Here is a 26543-nt window from a genome sequence, read left to right as displayed (position 1 = left end):
TTAAAATTTTTTTAGTTAGAAATGTAAATAAACACATTTGTATAAAATTATATGTATGGCTATATGTATAAGTAAAAAAATAGTATTTCTAATTGAGCTAGACTTAGCACTAATTATAAAATAACATTAAATATTATAAACATGCATTTTAGACAGAGGAAAGGAGATTCTAATCAAAAGATCATAGTGGGGCGCCTGGGTAGTTTAATCAGTTGAGCGTTCAACTCTTGATTTCAGCTCAGGTCATCTCACGGTTTGTGGGTTTGAGCCCTACGTCAGGCTCTTTGCTGACACCTCAGAGCCTGCTTGAGATTCTTTCTCTCTCCCTCTGCTCCTCCCTGCTCGCTCTCTTAATAAACTTCAAAAAAATTTTTAAAAATTCTCTCTCTCTGCCCCCTGCTCACATGCACTTGCTCTAAAATTAATTTTTTTTTTTTAAAAAAGTGCTATAAATGAGGAGAAAGCAGTTATCTGGGGAAAAGAACAGTTGTGTCAACATCGGGCCAGATTACTTAGCCTTTATGTATTCCCATTCTCAGCAAGTTCAGGTTGTTTTCCTTGTGCCACCTTCCCCCAGATTGCGTGATACTGTCTTTTGGTGATGGAGAAGCCCAGACAGAAGGCTTGAACCATGGATACAATCCTGGGCATTTAGAGTATAGAATTCATTTGGCCCACATTGGAAACAGTCGTTAAGACCATGTCTGAGAGGAGCGTCTGGGTGGCTCAGTCGGTTAAACATCTGACTCTTGATTTCAGTTCAGGTCATGATCTCACTGGTTTGTGGGATCAAGCCCCATGTTGGGCCCTGCTCTGTGAACGCAGAGCCTGCTTGGGGTTCTCTCTCCCTGTCTCTCTGCCCCTCCCCTCCACATATGCACACCCACTTTCTCTTTCTCTCTAATATTTTTTTTAAAAGACTATGTCTGAGATAAGGTTTTTTCCGTTTTTGTTTTTTTTTTTTCCTCACCCTAGCAAAACTGGACAAGTAATTATGTATTTGAGTTGAGTATGTTTGAACATGACCATTAACTTCTGGATTTGCAGCCAGTGAGAACCAGCCAGAGAAGCCTCACTTTGATTCTCGAAGTGTGATATTTGAGCTGGATCCTTGCGATGGGAATGGGAAAGTTTGCCTTGTCTACAAAAGAGGGAAGCCAGGTAAGAATCAGCGACAAGCATGGGGCTGCCGTTGGGTGTGGCATGGATGACCCTGCTCTCCGGTCCTCACACAAAAGGCACACTCCTCCTCTGGACTCATGAGATGCCACTGGGTCTCTTGGAGATGCCAAGACTGAGAAATCCCCTTTGGTCCTCCCTGAGCATCTCCTTCTAGGCCAATCACTAGAGTCTTTTTAAGCTGTCATCATTTGTGAGTTACTACAAAATAGTGGGAGTAGGATACTAAGCAAGTAAAAAGTAAAAGAAATGGTCATTCTGTTTATAGGCTCCTCTAGCAGGCTGACACATTAGGAAAGCATCCAGGAAAAGCATTATCCTTCTAGTATACTTCTATACATAGGCAAGTTGACAGCACTAAAAACCTGAATTAGTAAACCTCAAGCTAAAGACCTCAGATGAGAAAGCCAGAGTAAAAGCCTCCAGCCTCTGTTGAAGCAGCTATTATCTGCCCCCCCGCCCCCCAACAGCAGTTCAGGACCTGGCTTAGGGACTGTAGACAAGGCTGAGCCCTCTTTTAGTAGCTCTCTGCCTGGTAGGGGTGAGAAGATACAGATGTCAGGATTTTGCCCCTGGAGAAAAGAGGGGCCATCTTTGCAAAGTAGCCTTCCATCTACATATTGGGTTATGGGAAGGTGTGGTACAAGAGGAGTTAAGGAAGCATCCAGGCAAAGACACACAGTAAAGTTACACCATGGGAAAGTGCAACTGATTTGGAAGGAGTGGCAGATAACTTCAGTTCATTGGGCTGCCCAGTTCATCTTGTGGATGGGGAGGAGATGAAGCCAGAGGCCAGTTGTTCCCCTTCATGCAGAGCTTGGCAGGAGTTTGGACCTGACAGTGTGAAGTCAAGGTTGTTCAATAGAAGAATGGCAGAATTGAGATGCAAGTGTATGTGACCACAAGCAGTCTTGGAAAAGGAAGAGACTGGAGGGTTGGGGCCACTTAGGGAGACATTAAGGCCATTAGACAGGAGATGCACTAGATTAGAGGTCTGCAGTAGGAAGAGTGGAGTGTCAGAAGCAAATGAGGTGGGAGCTGGTGTGATAGTGCCTGCTTCAGTTCAGCCGGGACCTCTCGCAGCAGCACAGGTGGGATCCAGGACGGGTGCTGGTTGGGCTCCTCTGTAGTGGCTGCTCACAGCCCCTCAGATTCCTGATGGAGACCTCTTCAGAAGACCAGAGCCATTCAGAGTCTGCTTCCATCAGGAAAGCTGAGATCACAGTATGTCCCACTGGAGCAGGGGTGGCTGAATGGAGAGCCTGAGTGCACAGAAGGCCAGTGCCAAGCACACAGGGCAGTCGGCTGACTGATCAGGAATCTGTAAAAAACAATACCAATGAAATGCCTAACAGTGGCCACTGGAGCATAGGCCTGGGAGGTTGGGGGGAGGGAACTTTAATTTTACATCCTTGAAGTATTGGAATTTTTTTTTTTTTGATGTTACAGATAAAAGGAGAAAAGTGTGGGGTGCCTGGGTGGCTCAGTCGGTTGGGCGTCCGACTACAGCTCAGGTCATGATCTTGCAGTCCGTGACTTCGAGCCCCACATGGGGCTCTGTATTGACAGCTCGGAACCTAGAGCCTGCTTCGGATTCTGTGTCTCCCTCTCTCTCTGTCCCTCCCCTGCTCACGCTCTCTCTCTCTCTCAAAAATAAAAGATTTAAAAAAAAAAAAAAAAAAGGATAAAAGTGTTACACCATGCATTCGTTTCTTTTGTCTGCTATTTCAGCATTGGCGCAAGACGCTGAGATTTGGTTCCTGGACAGAGCGTTATACTGGCATTTTCTCACAGATACCTTTACCGCTTACTATCGCCTGCTCATCACACACCTGGGCCTGCCACAGTGGCAGTACGCCTTCACCAGCTACGGCATTAGCCCACAGGCCAAGGTAAGGGAGGGACACCTATCATCTCAAACTGGACTATCAGAATCTACTGAGATGCTTACGTTGTAGATTCTCAGTTTCCCTGTCTGATTCAGAAGACCTGGGATGGAGCCCAAGAACCTGCATCTTCATAATGCAAGGCAGATGATTCCAGTGTAGGTAGACAGCCTCACTTTATACTGAACTAAGTGGTTCCCAAACTTGACTGATCCTCAGGATCACCTGGGAGTTTACTTTCTAATTAAATTTTATTGAGGGCTCAGGTCAAGTTGTTTTGCATAGTATGTAGATACAGGAAAAGTGAAAAGTCAGTCTCTTACTCCCACATTCTCCAGCCTCCCAGCCTTCCCCAGAGGCAGCCACTGTTCCCCTTTTCTTGTGCCTTTCACAGGACACTTTACTGCCTAGAAAGTATGCATGCATGCATACGATTTTTGGTTCCTTTTTTCTAAATCACAACTGCAATAATACACCTTTCACATCGTTCTGCAACCTTCTTTTCACTTAACATTCCATCTTGGAGCTCACTTCCTACAGTACATACAGAGCTGTCCTTTTTAGTGATAACAGAATATTCCACTGTATGGATGTGCCTCGTTTATATTACACATCTGGGCAACACTTCAAACATACGATTGCCAGGTAATGCTCGTATGCCGCCTGGTATGCCCGGAAGAACTTAGGCTGGGTGACAATAAATGAGGGATTCAGCTCCATGTATGTATTCATCTGGTGGGCCCCACTTTGCTCAAATGTCGCATAACAGCATCATCCAGTCAACCTTGTGACATCAATAAATGTGATGCTCTTTGCCCAGAAGGGGAAGACAGCACCAACAGGCACCTGCCTTCAGCCAAGGCCTGCTACTGGCCTCTGTTATGCACCTTCCATGTGAGGAAGGCACTGCCCAGTCTACCTGATGGGCAGTGGCTGGTTTGAGGACAGAACAATTAGAAGAACACTGATGATCTGCGACCTAACATCCCACACTCAGGGCTCACTAGATCAGAAGGAAGGATGTTTACTTACATTCTTAGTCCTCGCGCTGCATTTATTGTAAAGGTTATGAGACCTCATGAAGCAATGTGTGTGCCATCACTTTCACTTAAAGGAAGTACTAACAGATTTTCAAGGCAGCTTTTCAGAAAGCCTTTTGCTCTCTTTGCCCCATCTCCCCAGCCCTCTGTCCCCTGGGTCCCCACTAAAAAGCATAAACAGTGGCATTTCTCCTTTGAATTGTGACCGCTTTCCCAATTCTGCCTTACAGCAATGGTTCAACATGTATAAACCCATCACCTACAACACAAACCTACTCGCAGAAGAGACCAACTCCTTCGTGAACAAGCTGGATCCCAGCAAAGTGTTCAAGAGCAAGAACAAGACCTTAAGCCCCAAAAAGAAAGGGCCTGTCCAGCCTGCAGGTGGCCAGAAAGGGCCCTCAGGTCCTCCTTCCACCTCTAAATCCTCTTTTAGTCCTGGAAACCCTGTCCGCAAATGAGCACCTCCACATCCCTGCCAGCCCCACAGCGATGATTTCCATGCACAGATGGCCCAAGCCTCCGATTCTGTGTGTAGCACCACAGGCCTCTTCGCTGTCTAAGTGAGCCAAATCCTAGTCCTTTTACTCCTGTTGGCATTAGCCAGGAGTTCAAGGGCATTCTCAGGTCTCCCCCAGAGTCCTTTCCTCACCCCCAGCCTCCAAAAGCTGTGGAGAGCTTCAGAACTTACTAAGTAGCTAAATAATCTGTTCAGGTCTTTCCCTCTCCCCACCCCCACTCCTCTGCATCCCTCAGCCATGATTAGAGAAGGCCCCTGAGGAAATCGCTGGTTTTGACCCATGAGACATTAGAACTGTATTCTTCAGTTAGTAACCACTAGCCACGTGGCTGTTTATATGAAAAATTCTGTTCCTCAATTGCATTAGCCATGTTGTGAGTATTCATGTGACTAGTAGATTCTGTATTAGACAACACAGAGATAATGGAACATTTCCATCATCACAGAAAGTTCTGTTGGGCAGCACTGCGTTAGAATATTTTCATGCTGCCCTTTCTTGGTTCATTTTTGTTAGAAAATGTGGATACCTTAATTTGATGGGTCATAATGGTCCATGAAAATTCTTGAAGATACAATTGTACATGTTCTTTTTATTTTTCATAAGTAATTCTCTGCTCCCTTTTCAGATTGCTATAAAGTTTGTCAACATTATCTTAATTTTTTTTTAAGAGGAAGTGATCTGCTGTACTTGAGCCATTTAAAAACAAAAACTCCCAAGTATTGTCTACAGGACTCTTCATAAAGAATTTTGGTAAAACCACTGTTGACAAGAGCTTTCCACCTGCTCTGCCTTCTAACTGCTTCCAACAATTCATGGAGTGGCAGAAAGGGACAAAGAGGGACCAAGCTGTCAAGGATGAGAGCTGAAGTCTTAGTCTTTTAGAAATATTTTTCTTCCAAAACTGATCAAACCAAAGGGAGAACCAATAACACCAGATAAGTGATTCCAGCCTGTGGCTGCTACTCCAAAACAAGTCAGGGTCAGAAGGGGATTGAGAAGTCCTGTCATCCTCTCCTGTGGCAAGCACCCTTCCTCTAGTGCTTGTTGAGTCCCCTGAGGTACTTTGAAGTCAGGCCTGGCCCCGTTCTGCTTTCCACAGGTGAGGCAGAAGACCCAGGAGGGCAGCAGAGCCCTTCACATCAGCAGGAGCCCTCTTAGGATATAGCAGAGGATGGGGGTTCTGGTGAGGAAAGGAGAGCATGAAGACTCGGGCAGCTAGCTGATGTGTAGGACCCAGCACAGAAGATGTCCAGAAATTAGGAAAATAGTACCATTAAAGGCATTGAAATGTTCTCCCTTTCTTCCATGGTCTCTCACATCTTGTTATGGTGGATTTTTATTTTCTACTTAATACTGTTCTAAGTAACGAAAAATTTAAATTCTAAATTATTAGCATTAACTTTATTCATCTTTGTATTATGCAATTCCAGTTTTAAACTACAACTAGAAGGGCAGTGAACTCGTGTAGAATCACCAAAATTAGATAATTTGCATTTCATAGTTTATGTGCACATATTGTACGTATATGTATTTTGACCTTACTAGAACACTGGAAACACTGCCAAAACAAACAACAACAAAAAAAACCCCAAAAAAACCTATCTCAATTATTCACTTCTTCGTATGTACACATTCTTATTCTTTCAGCTTACCTAATGAGTAAGGAAGGACTGAAAGAACTATGGGCTGCCTTTTGTTTTCGTTTTTTCTTATCATATTCAGCATAAGTGGATGGCTAATGAAGTGAGTAAATGGCTAATGACATGAGTACAATAAAAACTTTAAAAAAAAGTAACATGAGTAAAAAAGGATATGACAGGGTTCCATGGTCATTCATGCTGCTTAGAATGCTATTACCTTCTTTTTGCGTGCAAATCAAAGTCTGGTTTAAATAGTGTGGCCTCTTAGGGCTCTCGGGGCCCCACTTAGTTGTAGGAATAACTTGCTTATATTTACTTTGCATCTCCTCTCAACTCCTGCATCACGGGTCTGCTGGAATTTTGTGCATACAGACATCACGAAGGCTCTGAGTGGGTTGGTGAGGAACAGTGGGCACATATTGCATGAGACTTCACTTACAAAACACAAGTTCAGAAACAACATTAAGAACTTCAGACAACAGGAGAGCATTAAACCAAGGGTGTGGCCCATTGAGTGCAGGGCCCTCTGTGCTGCTGCCCTGGTAAAGGAAGGCAGGAGCATTCCTGGGGAAAGACTTCAGACAACATGTAAGCTGAGTGTGCTACATGGGAGATAAAAACTCATCCATGAGATTTATGTTTTGAAACAAAACAATTAAAATGGCAGTAGGCTCTATAAATCAGTTGCCCAAGAAAAAGACACTATGCTGGAATCACAAAATGAGAATGAATGGCAGAATGCCATATAATGCATTGATGTAGTTAAGATTGTGCTTAAAGTACCACATCATCACGCTGCTTGAGTCCTATAGCAAGGAAGGACCCAAACCAAGGATATTATGACTTGCATATAATAATCCATAGAATCCCTTGAAGCTGTGCTCCCCAAACTTGAACATGCATCAGTGTCACTGGAGATGGAAGGAGTCATTAGGAGAGAAGACACTCAAATCCCTTTCCAGACCCACTAAATCAAAATTGCAGGGAAATACAGACATCAGGACTTGTAGTCAGCTGGAATTCTGACAATAATGCTTACCGAGTCTGAAACTTTCTACTTAATGAGTCTAGGTGGTTGTGTCTTCCTTGCATGGAAAAGAACTTCAAGTCTGTTTTTAATCTAGTAAAGCATGTACAATGATTGGAACAGAAGGACCAAGGGACCCTGTGTGAACTATGTATTTTTTTAACTTTTTATTAAGGAGAATTTTAGACATTTACAAAGATATGCAGAATAATGAATCCCATGTACACATCACTTGGTCTCAACAATTCTTATGACCAAGCATGTTTTATCTATATATCTAGTCTTTACCCTTCCAATTTTAATTTTTTTACATAATTCTAAGTTACAGTTTTTTGCATTACATTTTCACAATTCCTCTAAGGATTATGATATATATTCTGTTTTCTATTCAATACAGTATCCACTCACATGGCATCCTTAGTAGCCGTATTTGTGTAGAATTCGGTCCCCCTCCCCCACCCTTGATCACAGGTGACTGGATAGTGGGTAGATACCAATTTAAATTGACTACACTTTAACCCTTGGGGTCTTGTGACGCATTTTCTTCTTTGGTTTAAGCTAACCCAGACTGCATTGTTTTTCTAGCTAAGCATTCCCTGGCTAATCCACAGCCTCCATTATGGAGCTATTGTGAAGATTAAATCAGACAATAGATGAGAACTCAGAATAGTCTTTTTCCCTTCTTCCTTTATAATATGACTCCAACCTTTCTTTCCAGCCATTAACTTTCTACATGCACCATCTGGCTCTGCCTCCGGATCCACTCACTTTCCTTCTAAAACACCACCATGGTTCTCCTTCCATGACTATATAGTTTCCTACCTGCCAGTGCTGGCCAGATGTCCCTGCTCTTCCTCCCAAGGCTCTGCTCCAGTCTCCTCCACATCAGAGCTCTCCATGAAGCCCTAGTCCACCAGGAGAGCCCTCTCCGGAGTGGAACGCCACATGCCAGTACCACTCAAGTAATCTCAGGTCATCTTGCCTCGTTTCCTGTCTTTGGTGGTTGTTGAGACAGGGACTGTGTTACTGAGGGAAGCCATGCTGCTTGGTGTGCAACTCCGTGAACCATTAAAAAAGATTGAACTTCAGTTAATACATGATTTTGTGCTAAAATATTGAGTTACCTCATATTTAAATCAGGATAGACCGGTGGGAACAACCAAGCAAAGCAAGTTTAAAAAAAAAAAAAAGTGCAAATGCTAATTTATTTCAATGCTTATGCAAATTGTGAAAAGGCAGCTACTACTTTAGAGGCAGGACACTCCAGCTCATAGACCGCTTCTGTCAGAAGACCTGGCCATCACGAAGTCTGTTGCTGATAGATACACTGCAAAGGTTTTGGCATCCAAACAGTATCTCCCAGACTGCCTCTTGCCACTCACTGGCTGTGGCTGAAAATCTTTTACCAATGTGCCTTGGTTTGTAGTTTCAGAAATGTAGTCTTTGTGATTACCCATTCTTAAGTTTTTTTTACAGCACCTAGTCCCCAGGCCTTGCCCAGTACCTACCCTTGGTACATGTAGCACACAGAATGAAAGACCATCTAACTGGTGGTCTTCAGTATCCAACCGGCTAGTTTGACATGGATAAAACCTGTTGTGAGCAGACTTCCAGATGATACGGGTAAGATGCAGTAGTGAGGACCAGCCAGAGGGCGACAGAGTGAAGACAGGCACCACAGGAACTGAAGCGGTGCTTTATAAAGCTTTATTGCAAAAGTGGGTTTAGCGGTTGTCAGAGATGGGTGTGTTGGGGCCACAGCATGTATGACAAGTTCATACAGCCCCGATGTAGACTCAGAGGAGAGTGTGCATCTAGGCAGATCTGTCAGGGGACCACACTGAATACCAATCACATGGCATTCTCTGAGAAGAAATCCCAAGGCTTGGAACACAACGTGGGCAGTGGGTAGACCTAGATCTGTAGACGCTGTTTGAAGTTTTTGGAGTAAACATAGTCCAAAGCAGTTTTACACGCAAATTTTACAAAAATTCTCCTTTATATAAAATGAATATATAGAGAGTATATATATACAAATGTGTTTTCTCTCATATCCGTGCTCTTTAATACACTAGTGATTAACCACATGTAGCCATTTAAATTTAAAATTCCACTCCTCACGTCTCTACCCACATAGGTTGAGTAACCACGTTCGTCTAGTGGCTACCACACAGAATGGGGTATAGAAATTTCTGCCACCACAGGAAGTTCTCCAGAGCAGCCCTGTCCTAGGCCACGCATGACTTATTTTCACCTTACGATTCGCAGAATGATTTTGCCGCAAAGCCCCTTTATACCGTACTCTGCTCTGCGCACATTACCTGGAGACACTTTAAGACACAGCATCCTCACATCCTTTCCTACTTTGTATGCTCTTTTTATAACTCCTGGCTCACGGTGAACACCAGGGATGCGCCAGCATGCCACTGCACACCCTAGAAAGGGGGCTGTTGTCCTGGCTGCACAGTGGACTGTGCACCTTCTGGGCTTTGCCCCACGTGCTGGTCAAAGGGCCCAGGGCAGTTCAGCTTCTCAGCGTCTACACAGCATCTGTCCCCGAAAGCGGATGGAAACGAAAGAGCAGGTTTCTGCATCTTTGAACAGCTAATCTCCTCTGCCCTTACAGGGAACAGGTGGGCCTGATTTGAGAACACTCTCCTGAGCCCAGAAATAAGAAACGTTTCTCAAAGTACCTGCCATTATTTTGGAGATCGGTTACCTCTTCACAGCAGAAAGCCTGGCAAAGGATAGCTTGGAGACCAACCAGAGCAGGGACACAGACAGCCCTCAGAATTCTTAGTTCAAGTCCAACCAAGGGATCAAAAGTTGCAAATGAGGGATCCTCTATTCGGGACAAGATTAAACCTCTGGAAAAACCGCTTACCTTTACCACAGCTCCAGTTCCCAACTGTCCACTTTTAAACTTTGTAAGTAAGGTTATCCCTTGGGATAGAGGTGGAGGCATAGATTGCTCTTGAGGGTCTGCATTTACGTGTCTGGAGGTTCCTGAGGCACATCTCCCACAGATGGCTCTAGACCATGGCCACACACAGGTTCTAGAACAGAGTATTGGGATTCCAGAATATAGGCTTATTGAGCAACTTTACTAAGAACTATTTTCCTTTACTGATTCTAAAACACTACTGTGGCCTTAATTATCTCCACAAATTATATTTTAGACCATTTTTTTTAAATGGGGAAAAATATTAATCCATTAAAAGGAAGAATTCAGTCAAGTACAAGACATTTAAAATTTTGTCTTAATACATCATTTTTTCATAAATACAACCTTATAAAGTTTAATTTAACCCAATCCTTGGTTGGTTTAGGAAGTTGTCGATCTCGGGGTGCCAATTTCAGATGGCTCAGTCAGTTAAGCTTCCAACTTTGACTCAGGTCATGATCCTGCTATTGGTTCGAGCCCCGTGTCGGGCTCTGTTCTGGCAGCCCAGAGCCTGGAGCCTACTTTGGATTCTGTGTCTCCCTCTCTTTCTCTGCGCCATCTCCCCCACCCCCCACCCCCGCCCGCCATTCTCATTCTCTCTCAAAAATAAAACATTTTAAAACTTTTTTTTTTAAGTTGTCAATTTCCATAACCTTTACAATTTCAGGACAGTTTTTCTTCCAAAGTGATGCAAATTATTTTTTTCATACCACCTGCTGGGAGGGATGCTGGATTAGAATCCATTTCCTTTCATTGAGTCTGTATTTCTAAGGTTTGGTTGAGCTGGGAATCGACTCTATTCCCTTTGACATTTCCAATCTTATGCCTTAATCTTCTAAATCAAGGGCTCTGACGTTGATTGAATTGCTCTAATCCTGTCCAGGTCTACCACCAGCTGCTATGTACAGAGTTCTAGTGTAGATGACCTTATCTAAATCAGTATTATCATCCAGGATGTTTTTTTAAGAGACCAGATAAAGCAGCTATAAAAGCTTTCCCAAGCACCCAGCTCTTCCTGTATAGCTACCATGTTTTTTATTCTTTATTTGAAAGTTGAGGTTTGCAAAAGTATATTCCACTGGGTACACAATTCGAGTATTGTTTGGAAAGGGTGACTGTCTCCATTTCCTAGCCCACTTCCGTTTTCAGAAGCATCTGGCTGTCCCTCATTGCAACCCCTTCAAAGAGCAGTGCAGGTTTAAAAGCATTTTTTTAGGCAGATGCTATTAAGGGGCAGGGATTCTGAAGGAAAATGAGCTTTCTGTTTTATTTTCCAAAAGCACGAGAGACCATGCCCCTGCTTAGCTGGATCAATGGAATAGTCCCAATTATTGCCATAACTTCTCAAAAGAGAGGAAAACCCACTGCCGACATAGTAATAGAAGGTGCCCTACTTACCTTGTGGTTGATTTAATGTTGTTTATCTGTAACATGCCACACAGGTCCTCTATTTGACCAAAACCCATCTCTTCCCGTTTCCACCTAAATCAGATTAACTTTTAGATTATTTCAAAATGAATAGAAAAAAATGTGTCAAGTAGACCCCAGCTGTCTAGCCCCTCTAATGGGAGATGAGGAGGTGAGTGTCTGCAGACTTGGTGAGTGGTACATGCAAACCTCTTCCTGCCCCACCAGCCACAAGCAGGGAGCCTGGCGCACCGAGCCCTGGAAGTGCAGTGGGCCTGGCACACGCGGGTCCTACGTGATCCTGATGAACCGCTGGTCACAGTCCTTTCCCACTGATGGCCAGGATATGCTGTTTCTCATTCTCAGCTGCTCTAATTATCCAGCCGATTTGATTTTCCTGTACATGGAATGCTCTACTTCTAAATTACAGGACGTTTTGGAAGCAAATCATTGTTACTAATCCAGTAGTTAGGACCAATTTCCACTAAGTCAGCAACTGAAAATGGTGTTTGAACTACAAAATCATAAATTGGTACTTCTTCAGGTGGATCATCTAAATACTCTTTTTAAGGGCAATAATTCAATAGTGCTTATTAAGAGAGTAGAAGTGGCTTGGCCCTCACTTGGTTGAGTAGCAGCAATCTGAATAAACTCTCACCATGTGCTTTCACCGGAGTGGGAATCATTCTATCATAAAATCTCAAAAGATGATGCTTTGGAGCTCCTGAACCTTTCCTACTTCTACTAGATGTACGTGGATGGATGGGCAGGGGTGAGGTGAGTGGATTATCAATTACCGATGTGAAATTTGTGCAGGATTACAAACCTTTATCAAAAGGAGGTTAGATGGTGCCGCCACCTGTACACAACCTGGCTGCCAGGGTTTGGGCTTAGTCAAGGTGGGGAAGACTGCCCTCCACCCATGTGCCGCACCCCTGTTCAGTCTGTGCCACAGGTTTGGGCCAGAAGCAGAGTTATTGATATCCAATTACCAGGCCTTCTTAAGGATTCTAGAAGAACAAAACCAGAACTAGCAAAAAGTGACAAGCCAGTAAATATCACTTCCTATCTTTCGCCCTGGGAAAGTCGTTCAGCCTCCCTCATCCTCGCTTCTATGTAAGATGAAAATGCAGAATGGCTACGTGGATCCTAGGTAAGAAAATACACGAGTACCCACACAGATGCCGTCAATATTTTAGCTCTTGTAAAAATCATGCAGAAAGTCCATCCCCCATAATTGCCTAACAACAGAATTTTTTTCTACCAAATAAACTACCTTTTGTGACAGAATTGATGGGGCATTTTAATATCACGCACCCTAACTGCACTTGCAAAGATCTTCCATCATTTCTCTGAGGCAATCGGATGTTTTTATTTTTAGTTACCTCTCTGGCAAAATGTATAAATAGCTGCAGATTAAACCAAATTTTCATTTTAGTTGATGACTACCTCTCGTGGCCCTAAGGGGAGGGATCATGACTCTCCTTTTCCCAGCTGAATCCCCAGCTCCCGGCACAGGGTTACCTCTATAATAAGCCCTCAGTGCCTGTTTGTGATAGATGGTTGAATAAATTTTCTAAAGCTGCCATAACAAATTCCCACCCACTTGGTGCATTAAAACAAAAGGAATTTATTCTCTTACAGTTCTAAAGGCCAAAAGTTCAGCATGAGTTTTACCGAGCCAAAACCAAGGTGTCAACAGCACCATGCTCTCTGCAGAGGCTCGGGTGGAGAATTTGTTCCTGGCCTCTGTTTCTGGTGGCTGCTGGCATTCCTTAGTATGTGCCCACATCACTCCAATCTCTGCCTCTGTCTTCATAGTCCCTGCCCCTCTGTTGCACATATGAAAGCCCCTCTACCTCTCTCTTTCGAGGACATGTGTGATTAGATTTAGGGTATGCCTAGATAACCCAGGATCATCTCTCCCTATCTGGATCCTTACTTTATTCACCTCTGCAAAGACCCTTCCTTGTAACATTTACAGGTTCCTGTGATCAGGACCTGTTCTCTTTGGGTGACCATTATTTAGCCTACTATAGTGGTATTTGGTGACACACTATCTCAGGGACATGAGCACAGAAGTGGTGGATTTGGGAGCAGTGGACGATGACACAGCCACTCACAGGTTAGGAGCTCAGAAACCAGCTTTCCTAACTCCTCCCTGCTATTCCTTCCTGTACTGTGTTCAGTGATGGACTTGGGAGAAAACAAAACTGGGTCTTCAGCCCTCCTGGGCCCTGTGCATCCTCCCTTCCATCCCCAAATCCCTCAGTAAGTTATTTTTAAAATAGAAAAAAACAAAAAAAACCCTTATGATTCCAAAGAAACCAAACCTCAGGCATCTTTAAAAGAGTTCACCCTCCTTTACTGGCAGTTCTGTAACTTCAACCTAAGAAATGCACACAATAATATCTATAGTGATGACCAGCAAGGGTAGCAAAGCATCTCCCAAGGGTAAGGTACTCTTCATTCTGCTCCTCAAAGACCTTTCAGATACCTGAACCTCCTGAATTAAAAAAAAAAACACTAACAGAGTGGCATCTGGGTGGCCCAGTAGGTTAAGAGTCCAACTTTGGCTCAGGTCACAATCTCCTGGTTCATGAGATCAAGTCTCGAGTCGGGCTCTGTGCTGACAGCACAGAACCCGCTTTGGATTCCATGTCTCCCTCTCTCTCTCTGCCCCTCCCCTGCTTGTTCTCATTCTCGTTCTCTCTCTCTCTCTCTCTCAAAAATAAAAATAGGGGCGCCTGGGTGGCTCAGTCGGTTAAGCGTCCGACTTCAGCTCAGGTCACAATCTTGCGGTCCGTGAGTTCGAGCCCCGTGTTGGGCTATGGGCTGATGGCTCAGAGCCTGGAGCCTGCTTCCGATTCTGTGTCTCCCTCTCTCTCTGCCCCTCCCCCGTTCATGCTCTGTCTCTCTCTGTCTCAAAAATAAATAAACGTTAAAAAAAATTGTTTTTAATAAAAAAAATAAAAAATAAATAAATAAAAATAAACACGGGGGGCCTGGGTGGCTTGGTAGGTCAAGCATCGACTTCGGCTCAGGTCATGATCTTGCCATTTGTGAGTTCAAGCCCCACATAGGGCCGGCTCTGTGCTGACAGCTCAGAGCCTGGAGACTGCTTTGGATTCCGTGTCTCCCTCTCTCTCTCTCTCTGCCCCTCCCCTGCTCGCACCGTGTCTCCCTCTCACTCAAAAATAAACAAACATTTCAAAAAAAAAAAAAAACAAAACATTAAAAAATTTAAACACACGCACATACTAACAGAAGCAGCCAGACTAAATAGCAACAAGGAGGGAGGAACTGAGCAACAGGAATAACCCCCTAATTTCACTAAAAACTACTAAACCAAGTTCTCAATAAAATGAGACTCTCTCTACCTGGCTGTAACCCAGAAGTTAGTTGACCTTGGTTGCTTCCTCTGAGAACTTTCAATTCCTAAAATAAAACTACCTTCAGATTTATTCACTCACCTCCTTCTAAATGTGACCTTTTATTCCAAAGCAATAACTCCGGCAGAAGGCCAAGGTCCCCTGGAAGGACGCGAGGTATCTGTTCACCACAGGGTGCAGCAAGGATGCATCTTCTCTTTGTTTGCACTTCCCCATCCCCAGTGATACACATATCCTTTGTATTCAGTGCTGAGGTAACAGGCAAATGCTCTGACAAACTACGAAATCGTATCAGATTACTACACATTATTTAGAACCATAAGAAAATAAACATCAATACCCTATGTATCCTTTTCAATAAAGTGATTAAACTCAACTGTCTGTAATATACAGACCTGCTCTTGGCAGATGCCAGGCTTTGCTGGGGTGCTCACGTTCATCACCTATTATCTGACCAATACGGGCTTGAAGGAGCATCCTGTCTCCCAGTAGAGTGGGGGGTACAGAAGAGGGAGGACACAGAGGCCTGTGGGGTGAATAGCTTATCTTTAGCTCTTCAGACAACACAACTGCATAGGAACACAGGAACACAGGAACACAGAGTCATAGAAGTTTTCAAAGTGAGGCAAAGATGGAATTAATGGCTTGATCTTTCGGCCCCCAAATACCTGCTGCAGCGGTTTATCTTTTCCCTCTTTCCAGAGACATTCTTCACAGGGAACCGTGGGACACTGGGCTGCGGGGTCCCTGTGGAGGCTCGGCCACCACCTGGGCACCAGCCACCTCAACACGCCTTGCAGTCACTCAGAGCCCCTCGTGGGCAATGCCTGTCGCACTGGATGCCTTAGCTTCTAATGACCTGTACCCGATTGCCAGGGACTGCATTTGTCCCTCCGAGGTACTCTGTAGACAAAATTTTAAATTTCCCTTTTGTTTTGGAGACTTGTTTTTTGAGAAAATGAATTTTTACACATGAAGCAAGGGAGAGAGTGGCAGAATAGTTCAGTTTGTAAATACTACCCTAATTTTTGCTTCAACACCAGGTTGGACCAAAGCAAAGCTCGCGGATAAGGTGATCTATATGAGGTCATTGCTAACATGTCACACAACAAATACTGATGCCTAATTAATAAGGAGTTACAGAGAGCACATTGTTGGGCACTTCTCACTCTACTAACACACACAAAAAAACAGACGACAACAAGAAAGCCAAAGGGCCCGGAGGCCATTCCACGCCAGGGTCCTTCTGATGAACCTGAGAAAAGGTTTGGCTGATTGAGAAGGAAGTGCATCTGTGGAGCTGTGTCAGGCCCTTACACCCGAGAGAAGAAAAGTTTCCAGTTACGGCATTAAACTCTATTTATTTAGTATTTGAAACATGGTGTACATTTATGAATTTGTATAAACATTTAGTACATCTAAAATCCACAACTGGTAAACAATCTGTGCTTTCTTTTTGTGTACAATTTTGGAGTTTACATCTGGATATTTTGGTGTTGTGGAGAGACCCCGTCTGTGAATCTAATCAAACTGCCTCACAGGACCACAGTAACCGTGACAGAAGTGATCTGCTCCTTGCACAGAAAAGGTGTCACGCTTTGGAACTACTAAACCAGGTGTCAAGGAAACCAGAGAAACACAGCTGACACAACGGAGGAAGTGTGTGCGAGAGACTCCGAGAGAGCCCCATCTATGCCCAGCGGGCCATGCGCGGACATTAGAAATGTGGACACTCCCCTTCAGAACCTTCGGATGTTAACGTTGAGTCTCTTCCCCTCCCTCATCTGGAGGGGTTCCGTCCAGCAGGAGTTTGCACAATCTTGGACACACTTCTTAGGGAGCCCACAGGTGTCACAGCTGCAACTCTGCGGTGCCAACCAGGCCCAGAGCTCGGGCTTCTTCTGGAGTCAGGCCGCTCTTGAGGGTCCTTCGCACTTCAGCAGCATCCGCAGGTCACAAAGGAATGAGAAGACAGGGGGGTGTTAGCAGCCAGCACATGGTAGTCCGTCTGCCGCACGCCTTACCCGCCACCCCCAAGGATTCCCAGGGTCGTCACGGGGCTCACAGATGCTCAGCCGCATCCTGCTTCTGCTGAAGCGCCTGGCCATCTGTCTGTAGGGCAGAACAAATTTGGGGGCTGCAAGAGGCTGGCTTGAAGAGCCAAGTGGAGGGATTGACCTTGTAAGAGGGAAGAAGGGAGGCCCACCCTTACAAGGTTTCTGAGAAACGGGTGCAATAGTCAAGTACAGATGGCATGTGGACCAGTGTAAGGAGTGGATCAGAACTGGAACAGTCACTACAGAGCATAGGAAAATGCAAGTTCCAAAGATTGCAAACGCTAGATAAGATAACCCCACAGATCTACAGGATGAGCAATGATGACCCGGCCCCGCAGAGCAAGGTGTTAACAGAACCAGGCAAGGGCAGCAGTCAGGAGGAGTCTCCCCATGAGCGTTGTGGGTCTTAGTCTCAACTCATCAAGGGGCCTCTGGAAACAATAACCATTGACTCCTTATGGACTGGACGTCAAGGAGCAAACTGCCAAACTACTGGCTGGATTTGTTAAATGTTCTCTGTGAAACACACAAGGCTCAGGAAGGACCAGTGACCCTCTTCTCTGGGGCTTACAACTGGCAGGTGGAGGAATGCTCACATCTAACCAAGAACTGCTTGTGCTTAGCTTGGCACGCTGGGTTTTCCCATTGTTTATTGTTGATCAATTTTGACGTCAAAATAAAGGCTGGATAAGGGTGACTGGAGAGGCAGCCGCCCCTTCCAAGACAAGTCCTTTCATTTGAAAGGTTGCCTAATTACATTTCCCTTGATTTCTCAGTTGTATTTGGCCTACTCTCTACAAAAGGTCATGCGGAGTTTGGGGTATTTGCTCTATTTTCAGAAGAGATGTGTTATGGATCTACCTCAATCCTAAATCAACCAGAGGACCTGAGGTGAACACGGCAGGCCCTTGATCAGAATGCAGAGAAACTAAAGCTCACCCTTCATGCCTTCCCATCGTCCAGTGCCAGACCCAATTCCCCGCGCCCCCTGTGACTGGGGGGCCTATAGCCTCCCCCTCGGGGGGGGGGAGCCTCAGAGGATGCAGACAACAGGATCACAGCTCATGTTCCTGCCAGCAACACTCCATATTCCAGTGCCTTCCCAACCTCCCCTAAGCAAAAGCCCGCTTAGCCCGTGTACAAAGGATCTGAAAAGATCTGGTAGAACGTACAGGGTCTAAGTACCTATTAACAAATGGTTTCTTCTCTCCCAGGAATCAGCACTTTCAACAGGAGCCAACACCGAACCCATCAATTAGTCAATCAACAGATACTTCATAGAAAACCTACTGTGTTCCCAGCACTTAAAGAACCGGAACACCAACAGAAGACTCAGAGACATCAAGCATGGATTGAACACAAATAGAGACACAAAGATCTGTGCCTAAAGTTGCCCTCAAATCATGCCACCCCCACACTACTGTATTTCCAAGCCGAGCTCTGGGCTCCTGAGCCATCCATCTACAGTCGCTCCTGCACTGGCTCACCCTCCCCCCAACCCTTGGCCCCTTGGGCTCCAGACTGTCTAACTCGTCCAGACAAAATGTTTGGCTCCAGAGCCTTGGCTGGAGGCAGATTGCGTTTAACTGAGTAATGGAATTTGTTCTATGGGGCAGCAATAAAAATACAAGTTTGTAATAACCTTTTATGTTCTTTAAACACTCCTTCAAGTGTTTGTCAAAGAAAGATAATTTTAATAAGGCAGAAAAGAAGATAAAATATTTCTCATTCTTGACAAGGACTGCTAAGACCTCTCTTCCAAAACACAAAATTCTGCCTTGAAGAAGTCCAGGCTGCACTAGCAGGGCATCTTAAATTTCATTAGTCGCAGAGGTGGCGAGGACATGTGTCTATGAACTGTAATCTTTGAGCCTTGAGGTATGCGTGCTTGGCCAAATGATGACAGAAGGCTTCACGAACTGATGGGCATTTAGAGATGCTCCCCTAACATGTGTTCACGCATTTGCTTTAATCTGTAACTGCGGTGTTCAGTTCGGTTCATGTAAATACTTGAATAAGGACCTTGGCACCTTACAGGGTGTGCAGTGATCTCCTAATTGATATGGGCATTGGACCAGCCTCTCTGAGACAGGCTCAGGGAATAGAACAAAGCTTACTAGAACAAATGCTACCTTAGCCTCGCTGCCTGACTGTACAGAGTGCGCCCTTAGCCTGGTAGCCTCCTCTCAGGTTTTATGGGCCAGACCCCCTGGGACCCTCCCGTGCCCCCTCTGCCTGGGTTCAGGTGTTCTCTGCTGTGGTTTCAGAAAAGCCAGTATTGGCTAGGTCCCTTTGCTTGTCAGCTGTGTCCCTAGAAAGGTATTCATAGAAAAACCTGCCCCATTAATGGAATCCTACTTTCTGTGGGACTTCATGACAATTGAGATAAATTCTCTAATAAAATAAATAAAACCACCTCATAATAAATACAGTAAATAGATTAACCCCAAAAGACCTTAAGAATCTGAACCCTTCCTCTGTTAAAAAGTCAAAGTTAACTCACATTACCACTTGAAGAGAGGTGTGAAATGAAGATAATCAGTTGAAATCAGCTTTGTGCTCCAATTCCAATTATGCACAGAAAGAACCTTTTTGGGTATCCGTTTCTCTGTCTGTTCATCAGTCTTTCCTTCCTTCCCTCCTTTCTTTCCTTCTCCCTCCCTCCCTCCCTTCCTACCTTCTCCCCTCCCCTCCCCTCCCTCCCTCCCTTCCTTCTTTCCCTCTCCCTCCCCTCCCCTCCCTTCCCTTCCCCTCCCCTTCCTCCCTCCCTCCCTTCCTTCTTTCCCTCTCCCTCCCCTCCCCTCCCTTCCCTTCCCTTCCCCTCCCCTCCCTTCCCTTCCCCTCCCCTTCCTCCCTCCCTCCCTCCCTTCCTTCCTTCCTTCCTTTCTTCCTTCCTTCCTTTCTTCCTTCCTTCCTTCCTTCCTTCCTTCGGCAAATGTTATTTGAGCCTCTACCCTGAGCCAATATTGTAGTCAGGGAGGCAGGGGGCTGATAGGGACATAGTATGAGAAGAAATGCTCAGGGTAGCAGACCCTGTCTGGATAGGGTATTGGCTCTCAGAAAGCTTCTGGAAGGCAGAAAGGGACAGAGGACATAAAACGAGGGGACCAGCAAAGGCACTGGCAGGTTATGGAACCTGTACGATAGAAACAAGTCTTCTCTCAAATAGGGTATTTCTCAAGTACTAGGCTGGGGGCAGGCTGGCATATGTCTGATAAGATAATGTCTGGGCCCCTCTCCACCCCCCCCCATTCCCGCTTCTCGCTTGAACGCTCTGGCTGCAGTGTAACTGCTCCCCAGCCTGTCACATGTGACTGCCTTCCCTCCCTGCAGCCGCTTAACAGAGAACAGACCGTGGAAATGTTTATCCCTGTCTGCCTTGCAGCTCTTCCATAGATGGCAGGGGTCACTTTGCTGGCACCAGCAGCCACTCGTTGCCCCAGGCACTTGTGACAGCTCTCACGATGTGGCAGTGACAGCAGTGGGATCAGACACAGGAGTACCTCCGCTGTCAACATGCAGCACAAGGGCGTCTGGGGACTCAGGGAAAAACCATAAGCTCCTTTTCTCTCCCCACCCCCAGCACAGAAAAAGCTTTTAATTCTACAAAGTGCTCTCGGGTGAGTCTTTGCAAAAAGGAGTTGAATCTGAAAATAACAGTGGTCTACAGCCTGCAGAATAATAGCAGCCTGCATCTACTGAGGGTTAACCTGGATTATTCCATTTATTCACTATGGAAACCCTATGAGAAGTGTCCTGTTATTACCGTTCCAGCAAGTGAGCAGACGGCATAGAGAGATCAAGTCCCTGGCCCAAGAGCACACAGTAAGCGGTGCAGAAGGATTTAAGCCAGGACACTTGAGACGCAGCCCACCCTAGAAACAGCTGTACCCTGCTGACGCCTAGCAGGACACATTCTGACAATTTTTCATATCTTATGGGACATGCACTGAGTTTCGCTTCCATATGCCAGAAATCCATTTGTATTCTTTTACCTTTATTTAAAAAAATTTTTTTTTACATTTATTTATTTTTGAGAAACAGAGTGAGACAAAGCGTGGGGGGGGGGGGGGAGGGGCAGAGAGCAAAGGAAACACAGAATCCGAGGCAGGCTCCAGGCTCTGAGCAAGCAGTCAGCACAGAGCCTGATGCGGGGCTCGAACCCACAAACTGTGAGGTCATGACCTGAGCTGAAGTTGGACACTCAACCGACTGAGCCACCCAGGTGCCCCAGTATTCTTTTACCTTTAGATCACTGACAGTTTTTTCTATCTTTTGTATGTAATGCCAAACAATTTGGAAATAAGTTAGCTTTGTTGTAATCCCTATGTTTCTAAAGATCTTCTACCAAGTATACTGAGAATAGAGTGCTTAGGACTATAGGGACTAATATCAGAACTTCAAGAGGTCTTAAATGTATCTTGTGGTTGGCAAGTAACTTGCCTACTGCTATTTACTCACTCCTTGTTCCTTGAGTGACCTGTCTGCTGAGTGGAGTCAAAACGGTGGGTTCGGTCATGCCTCTTTGTACATCAATACAGGGAACTGTTTTAAGCTCTATCATTATGGATTTAATATTAGACTTTCCGTGGGTTGGTTTGTTTTGTTTTGTCAATGTCCATCATTTAGCCATCTGAGTTCTTGTTTCCACCCTCCATCTTTTTTTTTCCCCACATAAAATCTGTCCATTAGAAGCAGAGATCTCCCAAATTGACAGGAATTCTACACAATAACTGACCAGTACTTTTCAAAAGTGTGAAGGTCATAAAATGTCCTCCACACATCAGAGGGGGCATGATGTCTCAATGCAATGGGACAGCCTGGGTAAGACAATGGGACAGAAAGAGAACATTAATGGAAATATTGGTGAAATCCAAATCAAGCCTATAGTTGAGTTAATAGTATTGTACCAATGTCAATTTCTTAGTTCCAATAAATTGACCTAGGATGTGCAAGGTGTTAGTTAACATTAGGCAAAGCCAGGTAAAAGAAGGCAAATGTCCTCTTTTTTGCAACTTTTCTATTTTCTAAAATTCTTTCAAAATAAGTAAGTAAATAAATCAATAAATAAAACCCAGAACAACAATAACACAAATTAAAGGTTCCCAAACCTGGTTGATTTAAACTCAACTTTAGACTCAGCCCAGATACACTGAACGGGAGTGTCAGTGAAAGGCCCATATGTTGCATTTTAATCTTCCCCAGAAGATCTTCTGGGGAAGATTAAAATGGCCAGCCAGGTCCCGACTTAAATCACTGCCACCTAACTAAGACACAGGGAGAGGCAGGCCCTCAAGAAGTGATGGCCTTTGTGACAACAGAGTTGAAGTCTCTGAGTTCTGCCTAATCCAGAAGTATGTTCACCCATGAGGAGATGGTTCTTGGAAATACTTAGGGCAGCAGGCGATTTCTATAACCACTGGTCTGGTCACAGTCTTGGCTCCACAGAAATACCTCTGCCTAGTCTGTGGCTACATTTGAATCCAGTACCCCCCAATACACTCTGTTGCTCCTAGTCAGGCCCTTACCAGAAAGCATTCACAGTTCAGATGTAAGAGCAGACTGTCTCCTATGTTGTGTGCTATGGGTAAGGGAAGGGAGTCAGGAAACAAGTTCTCTCCATTGTTTATGGCACAGCATGCATGAACTTGGGGGATTCTGCAGACAAGAAAGAAGAGGCTTCAAGATTCACAGACTCTGGGGTCCTCAGCATTATTTCATGGGCAGGACAATGCCTCCCCCCTTTCCAGATGAAGCCCAGCACAGCCGCTCTCCATCAGAGATGCACCAGACAAGTACCATGGTGACAAGCCAGCCTTCGGTGCACAGGTATAAGTCCACTGAACGAGCCCCCTGGGGGTAAAAAGGGAGGTGAAGGGGAATCTGGTCTAATCCTGGATGGCCAAGTGAGGTGGGCAGTGGTGGGAGGGGAGTGAGACGGGTGATGGGAGTGGAGCAGCGGCTGGATAGGTGTGGTTTCTGTGCACAGGCTCCCCTGAAACTTCAGCACAGTAGCCCAAGCACCTGCAGGCAGCTTCATATTCCCACCGGGCTGGGGTCCCTTGGCAGTAGCGTGACAGAGCTGGGGAGGGAGAGTGGTGGGAACCTGTCATAGGCACCTCACTTCATGCCCACAACATCCTGCGAGGTGGCACCTCTGGCCTCAGTGGATAGCAGCACACTGAGGCTCGGTGAGGCCAGGTAATTTACGAGGGGACCCCCATCTCCTTCTCTCTCATATGAATGTGTGCATTCCAAACATGGAAACCAACTCCTTTGCTGCCTGGGCAGCAAAAGCAAAGAAATACAGTAACTTCTTGTGGGGGAGGTGCTTGGCATTTTTCCAAAGCCCCTTTACAGAAACCCTCTGCTCTGCTCTCAGAACAGCTTTCAAAGGCAAGACAGATTCCCGGATTCCTCTTTTCACTGATTCTCCCTCCTCTTGAACCTCCACTCTGAGCCAAATGGGTGCCTGGCACCCAGCCTTGGGGGAAGACACACGAGTCAGACTCCTCTCTCCCAATGTGCTGGTTCCCAGTTTGGGAGGGTGATTTGTCTGAACAGGAAACAGCTGGAGAGCCAAGGCAATAAAACATTTCCAAACTCTCCCTGCATCTGCCTCTTTGACCTGAGGCTTCTATCTGAGCTTCGTGCTGCATCAGAGTCTTGACCTCTGGCCCGGGCCATGGCCTTGTTCCTCTCTTGGACTTCCTCTAGTTATCCTCGTGACCTATGTCCCGGACACATGGGTGGGCTCCCTCAGCTATCTTTAGAGGCAGGTCAGTTCAGTCCATCCATAATGAGCTCTAAGAATAATTCGGCACTGAGTAAATAGGAATGAGGCCGTTTTGGAAAAGACAAAAGTTTGAGAAATTTTGGTCCTTCCCACTAACATCTTATTTGACTGTATTGCAAAAGCATTAGTTCTAAAGCCTCTGTTTTATTGCCATTGTTAGCTTGCCTTCTAAAAGAATATAAAATTGATTCATGGTCAGTAAGGAAAAACTAAACAAAATGCAGGGAAATGGTTCTCAATGGGACTTTAATGGGAAAATTGCTGGATATCTTCAAGTGCCACCTTGAAGATGTAGAGACAACTGAACTAAGTTCTGTACCGATCAGATCCAGGGCTGGATCCAGTATTTTGTGAGGCAGGTCTCTTGTTTTTCCTAAAACAAATTCAGTAATTTTTCAGGTTTGATATTTTTTTTTCCATGAAATCCTATTTAGTACCTTATTTAGTACCCTATTAGTGTGGGCACATCCCTCAAAAGTCTATAAAAGAAGTAAGATTTTAGTTACATCAAATCAATGTGAGATATGCCACATGCTCTTTGAGAGGGATGTTGAAGCTTTATGACATGATGAGGAGGCAGTCGTGGTTGGGGGGAGGGGGGTCAGATCAAATCAAACTTCTGCGCTCCTTTCCCAGCAGCCCTTGGAACTGGACTTCCAGCTCTTTCCACTGAGAAACTATTTTTATAAGAGTGACCAGCCTTAAGATCTTAATTAACTAAGAAATTGGTCAGTTATTTGTGAGTCATATCAAAGTAATCACATCTTTATAGAAATACAGCTCTGTGCCCAGGCTTCATAGTCATGTCACAGGTGGGGCCCAGACCCCCACCTTAAAAGGAAGCTCAACAGGAAAATGGTACCCAGCCCCTTTCAACCACGACAAGACTTGGCTCCCCTGGGAAAAGAGAACAGACTATGAGTCCCTCACCCCAGTTATGTTCTGTGATAGTCTGGGCTAGTGGCCATATGCAGACAGCCAGCTGGGCAGAGACCTTCTTCCAAAGATAGGTCCAAGAGAAAAGAACGTGGGGAGCAGCTCCCCGTCCCCTCCTTACCAGCCACCAGGGCACACCCTACAGAATCACACTAGTAAGGAGATCTCAAATGCCATTCAGCTTCAGGATTTTCCCGGGAAGGCCAACATTTAGGAGGCTGAAGAGAACAAATCGCCCTGGGACAAAACAGATGCCCCAATAAGATGAAATGAGAAACCAAAATAAGAAAAAACCAAGAATCTCCCAGAATGTTCTCCCTTGGTCTGATTCACCAGCCAGTCGGAGAATCTTGGCCAGAATCTGGGGCAAGCACATGAAGTGCATTGGATCAATCCTATCACAGGCTAGAAATCAACTGGAAATTCAAAACAGTTTACTTAAAGACAACTGGATTGTCACAGGCTGGAAACGCAGCACGGAGCCATGGGAACCTGCGAATCAATTAAGATGCCCTCGCTGTGTCCCAACTGGCTGCATATTTCAAGCTTTAGCAGGACTTCTGGCGCGCGTGGTCCTAGTCACCAGCATCAAACACGAAAGCAGACATTTAATTATCTTGGAGGATTCTCAAGTGGCTTGCAGGTCATAAATTTCTAGGTTATGGGATGGATTCTGTTTGGTTTCCTGCAACAGCTGGACTATTATTGCCTTTAGCCAAATGACTGATAGCAGAAATACGCTGGTTATGCATTACCCACTTGCCTCATCACCACCATTAAACAATCAAATCAAATACAGCGTTGTTTGAGAGGGAGGCCCACACCAGGAAACCTCACATCGATTTTGCAAACTGGATTTTTTCTTACTCCTTTAACCTCTTGCAAGAAAGCTGGAGTTTATCATTCCTCTTAAACAGAAATCAAAATAACTTTCCCCCATCTTAAATTTCTGTTGATGGTGCCATTACTAATAAGTTAAACCCGTCACAGACAAACACTTACATACATGCAGTCTTGTATTTGTTGTAGTAACTGCATTGCAGAATAAAATGTGTTTGGCTAAATAAAAAGAGTATACGGCTGTTTTGCATAAGATTGGAATGGAAACGATACCACAGGAAATGAGTTTACGTCGGCCACAAAAACAGGCAAAATATCTCTCTGGCCAGATTGAAAAGGAAAATTAATTATGACTGTGTTATTGTTCCCAGTGACATTATGTGTCTCTCTAAGAATCTGGTTCTCTCTAGACCAGAGGGCAGGGCCTACACTCTTTGCCAATATAGACATATAACCTGGAGGCAGAACACGTACCCTGGGCCTCTGGGGACTGGCCAGGCCACTGGGTCATGCAGTTTCCTTTTCCGAGGTCTCTGGCCCAACAATGCTCACCTCTGTAAGGACGCTCCCTTGCCTGGCCTCCTTTCCCCAGCCCTCTCTCTCAGACATTGCAGCTCAAACCCCAATCACCTCCTGTGTGAATCTCAAAGGTGGCACCAAACACTGTGAATTCTTACTGAACTCCCGCCTACCTGGAGTCACTCTCCTTTCACTTTTTGGAGCCAGTACAGGCGGACGTAACCAGGCTTCCTTCTTGTGATGGTCATAAATCCCTGTCCTAGTCACCATCCCTTATTCCTGGAGGCAGAGACGGCAGAGACTAGGTCTCCTGAGTGACCCAGCATCCCCGGCCCAATCTTGGGGGCTGAGCTCTCTCC

General features: G+C 45.2%; 2 protein-coding genes and 1 long non-coding RNA gene across 16 annotated transcripts in view; 1 reads left to right on the top strand and 2 right to left on the bottom strand.

The window, feature by feature from the left end:
- Positions 1 to 6200, top strand: part of TPGS2 (tubulin polyglutamylase complex subunit 2) — a 68754-nt gene extending 62554 nt beyond the window's left edge. For 3 of the 4 annotated variants that reach the window (XM_027068817.2, XM_027068816.2, XM_027068818.2), the window contains 3 exons: positions 1048 to 1161; positions 2911 to 3071; positions 4336 to 6200. In XM_027068817.2, the coding sequence (XP_026924618.1) occupies positions 1048 to 1161; positions 2911 to 3071; positions 4336 to 4566 (506 nt within the window). In that variant the 3' untranslated portion in view covers positions 4567 to 6200. Of the gene's footprint in view, positions 1 to 1047; positions 1162 to 2910; positions 3072 to 4335 lie in introns of those variants that run through there. The other variant, XR_008291909.1, reaches the window with a different exon arrangement.
- LOC128312514 (uncharacterized) lies at positions 441 to 10771 on the bottom strand. The gene is made up of 2 exons (XR_008291914.1): positions 8116 to 10771; positions 441 to 2500 (listed from the first exon to the last, which is right to left on the bottom strand). It is a non-coding gene; the product is annotated as an uncharacterized LOC128312514 (long non-coding RNA).
- Positions 10772 to 14609: 3838 nt separating this feature from the next.
- Positions 14610 to 26543, bottom strand: part of FHOD3 (formin homology 2 domain containing 3) — a 468859-nt gene continuing 456925 nt past the window's right edge. For 10 of the 11 annotated variants that reach the window (XM_027068795.2, XM_027068790.2, XM_027068791.2 and 7 more), the window contains one exon: positions 14610 to 16970. In XM_027068795.2, coding sequence (XP_026924596.1) covers positions 16888 to 16970 — 83 coding nt within the window. In that variant the 3' untranslated portion in view covers positions 14610 to 16887. Of the gene's footprint in view, positions 16971 to 19989; positions 20627 to 26543 lie in introns of those variants that run through there. The other variant, XM_053206689.1, reaches the window with a different exon arrangement.

This window comes from Acinonyx jubatus, chromosome D3 (assembly GCF_027475565.1).
Source record: "Acinonyx jubatus isolate Ajub_Pintada_27869175 chromosome D3, VMU_Ajub_asm_v1.0, whole genome shotgun sequence".
NCBI lineage: Eukaryota > Metazoa > Chordata > Mammalia > Carnivora > Felidae > Acinonyx > Acinonyx jubatus.
Note: the sequence above shows the minus strand (reverse complement) of the source record. Positions and strands in the feature narration are given on the sequence as shown.